At 37.4% G+C, this 3,199-nt stretch overlaps 1 protein-coding gene across 1 annotated transcript; it reads left to right on the top strand.

Annotated features, from left to right (window-relative positions):
• LOC107636366 lies at positions 1,791-2,591 on the top strand. The gene is made up of 2 exons (XM_016339885.1): positions 1,791-2,108; positions 2,223-2,591. The coding sequence occupies exons 1-2, from the start codon at positions 1,791-1,793 to the stop codon at positions 2,589-2,591; spliced, it is 687 nt and encodes a 228-aa protein (XP_016195371.1).

The following is a 3,199-nucleotide window of genomic DNA, read 5'->3' as shown; positions in this document are numbered from 1 at the left end:
ATATTACAATCAAATTAAACAAAAACTTTTATAAAAAAAAATGAAATAATATTTTTTTATAAGAGTTAAATTTAAATGATAGAAACATAACGACAGTGCTTTGTAGTCGTATTTATCCATAAGTTAAAAACGCACTGACTCTTTTGGTAAAATTAAAAAAAAATTTCAGGCTTATTAATTAACTTTTTTAGCTTATGAAAACTTTAAATATATATTTTTTTAAATTTTTATGAAGTTTATCCAACTCTTCAATAAGGGGCTCATTTTTTTAGTTATGGGGACCAGGGTTGTGTTGTACATGGTTATGGGTTACAGGAGAGCTAGACCATTGTGTGGGGCAGCTTTTTGCTTAGTAGCAGGTTGGAGAACTCAGACCGTGCGAATTTTTTGCAACGAAAATAGAGTGACGAAATCGGATGGTCCGATTTGGATGGAGGAAAAATTTGAAAATTCAGCAACCCCAAATCGAACCGTCTGTGTTGTGTGTGTGTTTAAATTTTGATTAAAAATTCCTACAACAAGTCGCATGGTTCGATTTGAGTATTATAATGTTTTTTTGAATCAGAAGCAAGTAATCGCTGGGTCCGAGTTATGGGTGCATATGTATATGTATAAAAGTGTGTTGCTCGTGAAGAAGATTTTAGATCTGGTTCTTCTTCTTGCTCGACCACTTCTTCTCCTCTCTTCTACCTGTGTTCTTCTTTCTGTAAAATGAAGTAAAAAATTTTAGTTTTTAAGTTTCTGTTCTTATTTAGGTGAGTGAAAAAATGGATGATAGAGTTCTTTTAAAAGTGTATTACTCTGGTCAGATTTTGTTACAAACTTCTGAAGGAGTGAAATTTATTTGTGAAAATCCGTTAGATGTTGTTATTCCCTTCACAATCTCATTTGAAGAGCTCAAAGGTGTGATCTGTGAGAAGATTGATTCTGAGATGTCGAGAAAAATATCTTGTATTTTATACAGATATTCCATACCGGTGTTTGGTGGATTCGTCCAATTTGAAACCAAATATGTAACGGATGAAGCGAGTATGCAAGAGATGTTTTCAATGTATATTGAAAGTCATGCCCGAATCTCGTTCATCGAGTTGTACATTGAATTTGAACAATCTGAGGCCGACCGAAATATTATACGAGAAGATCAAAATAGCGACAGTGAAGAAGATTTCGAAAGCAATTACGAAGTTGTTGGTCCAGACGGAGATGAAGATCAAGGTGATGGCACTGTGGCCCCAGATGTGACAGACGTGACAAATACACTCGTGAACGAAGTGCCGTTTTGAGGAGCCATCTTTCATGCGAGTGTTGGATTTGGAGGCCATGCATATTCCGGAGTTTCCAGAATATATGAGTGTAGGTACGTAATTGGCTATATTTATAAAAAATATTAAAATTTTCTAATAATTTATGCGGATATGAATGTTAGGTAACATGTGAATATATACCCAATTAGCAGTTGTTTATTGTTATTATTTAGGTAAGTTTAAGATAATAGTTTTTTTTAATTAGTTATTGGTTTAGTTAAATATAAATTAGTATGTAGTTAATTATTTAGGTAATTATGTGTTTAGGTTTTAATTTTGTTTAAACTGAGATAAAACCTGATATAAAGTTTATCTATATCATAATTGATGCAGTGAATATTGATGTACCTTTAAATTTGGTTATTAAATATCCGTGTAATAATTTTTTTTTTGTATAGTTTTCGTCGCGCCAGAAATTTCTATTGTCACAGATGGTGAATTTGCCGTCGGATAGAATTCAGTTTTAGGGAAGCTGTTATTAAGGCGATGAAAGAGTATAGCATTCGAAGAAGTGTAGACTACCGGGTGTATGTGTCGGAGCCGTTGACATTTTATGCGAAGTGTACACAGTATGGGTATGGGTGTGATTGGCTTATCTGGGTTAGCATGATCAGTAGGAAGCATTGTTGGGTTATACGGAGGTATAATAGTAGTCACACTTGTACCAGAGCTACAATTTTTCAGGATCATTCGAAGCTGGATTCAAATACAATTGCAGAAGCAATAAAGCCGTTGGTTGAGATTGACCCCTCGTTAAAGGTAAAATCAGTTATTGCAGAAGTGCAGTCGAAGTTCAATTACACCGTCAGTTATCGGAAAGCATGGTTGGCTAAGCAAAAGGCAGTAGAAAAAATATTTGGAGGTTGGAAAGCATCGTACGAAGCGTTGCCTATATGGTTTGAGGCCATGTATCATAAGGATCCATCAACTGTCATCCATTTTGAGACTATGCCTGCATATCAAGGCGATGACTTGGTCAGTGATATTCGGGTATTGCATCGAGTCTTTTGGAGTTATTACCCTTGCATTAGAGCATTCAGGCATTATAAGCCAGTTGTGCAGGTGGATAGGACTCACTTGTACGGAAAGTATAAGAGTTGTCTATTAGTGGCAGTTTCACAGGATGGCAACAACAACATCGTCCCAATTGCATTTGCTATTGTGGAAAGAGAGACTTCTGATGCGTGGAACTTCTTTCTCAGTAACCTGCGACAACATGTTGTGACTCGGGATGGTGTGAGACTGATATCCGACCAATACGAATCCATCAATGCAGCTGTGGAGTAGAGTAACGGAGCTTGGTCGCCTCCTAGAGCTTTCCACATGTTCTACATCAGGCATATTGAGTCGAACTTCTTGAGAAAATTCAAGGCACCGTACCTGCAAAAACTTGTCGTTAATATAGGTAACATTGAGTACTTGGAAGTTTGTTATTAATAGCGTTTCATTCATTAAGTGTATGTAAATCCCATTTTTTGTTTGTTTTTTGTTATTCTGCAGGATATTCGCGGACGATGCGCGAGTACGAAGTACGTTACCAGCGTTTACGAGAACGGGGCGAGGCGTACACTAACTGGTTAAACCAAATCCCCGTGAACAGTATGCATTGGCACTTGATGGTGGTTACCGTGGGGTCACATGACGACAAACCTAGTCGAATGCATTAACTCTGTGCTGAAGGGTGCACGCAACCTCCCAATCACTGCACTTGTCAAAGCAACATTCTACATGCTTAACGAGCTGTTCACTCGAAAAAGAGCCGAGGCAGAGGCTCGGATTAATGCTGGCCATGTATTTTTGGAGCTTGTGACCACGAAATTGCATGCAAACCAACTTGCATCAGGAAACATCCAGGTTAATTGCTTCAACAGGCAGAATGAGGTATTTGAAGTGCG

Source organism: Arachis ipaensis, chromosome B04, assembly GCF_000816755.2.
Source record: "Arachis ipaensis cultivar K30076 chromosome B04, Araip1.1, whole genome shotgun sequence".
Taxonomy (NCBI): domain Eukaryota; kingdom Viridiplantae; phylum Streptophyta; class Magnoliopsida; order Fabales; family Fabaceae; genus Arachis; species Arachis ipaensis.
Note: the sequence above shows the minus strand (reverse complement) of the source record. Positions and strands in the feature narration are given on the sequence as shown.

What these genes read in the sequence shown, in the direction of transcription:
- LOC107636366 (XM_016339885.1), top strand. Translation starts at nt 1,791, where the DNA reads ATGAAAGAGTATAGCATTCGAAGAAGTGTAGACTACCGGGTGTATGTG. An exon ending in AGTCGAAGTTCAATTACACC is followed by an intron (nt 2,109 to 2,222) that starts GTCAGTTATCGG and finishes ATGTATCATAAG; the next exon opens with GATCCATCAACTGTCATCCA.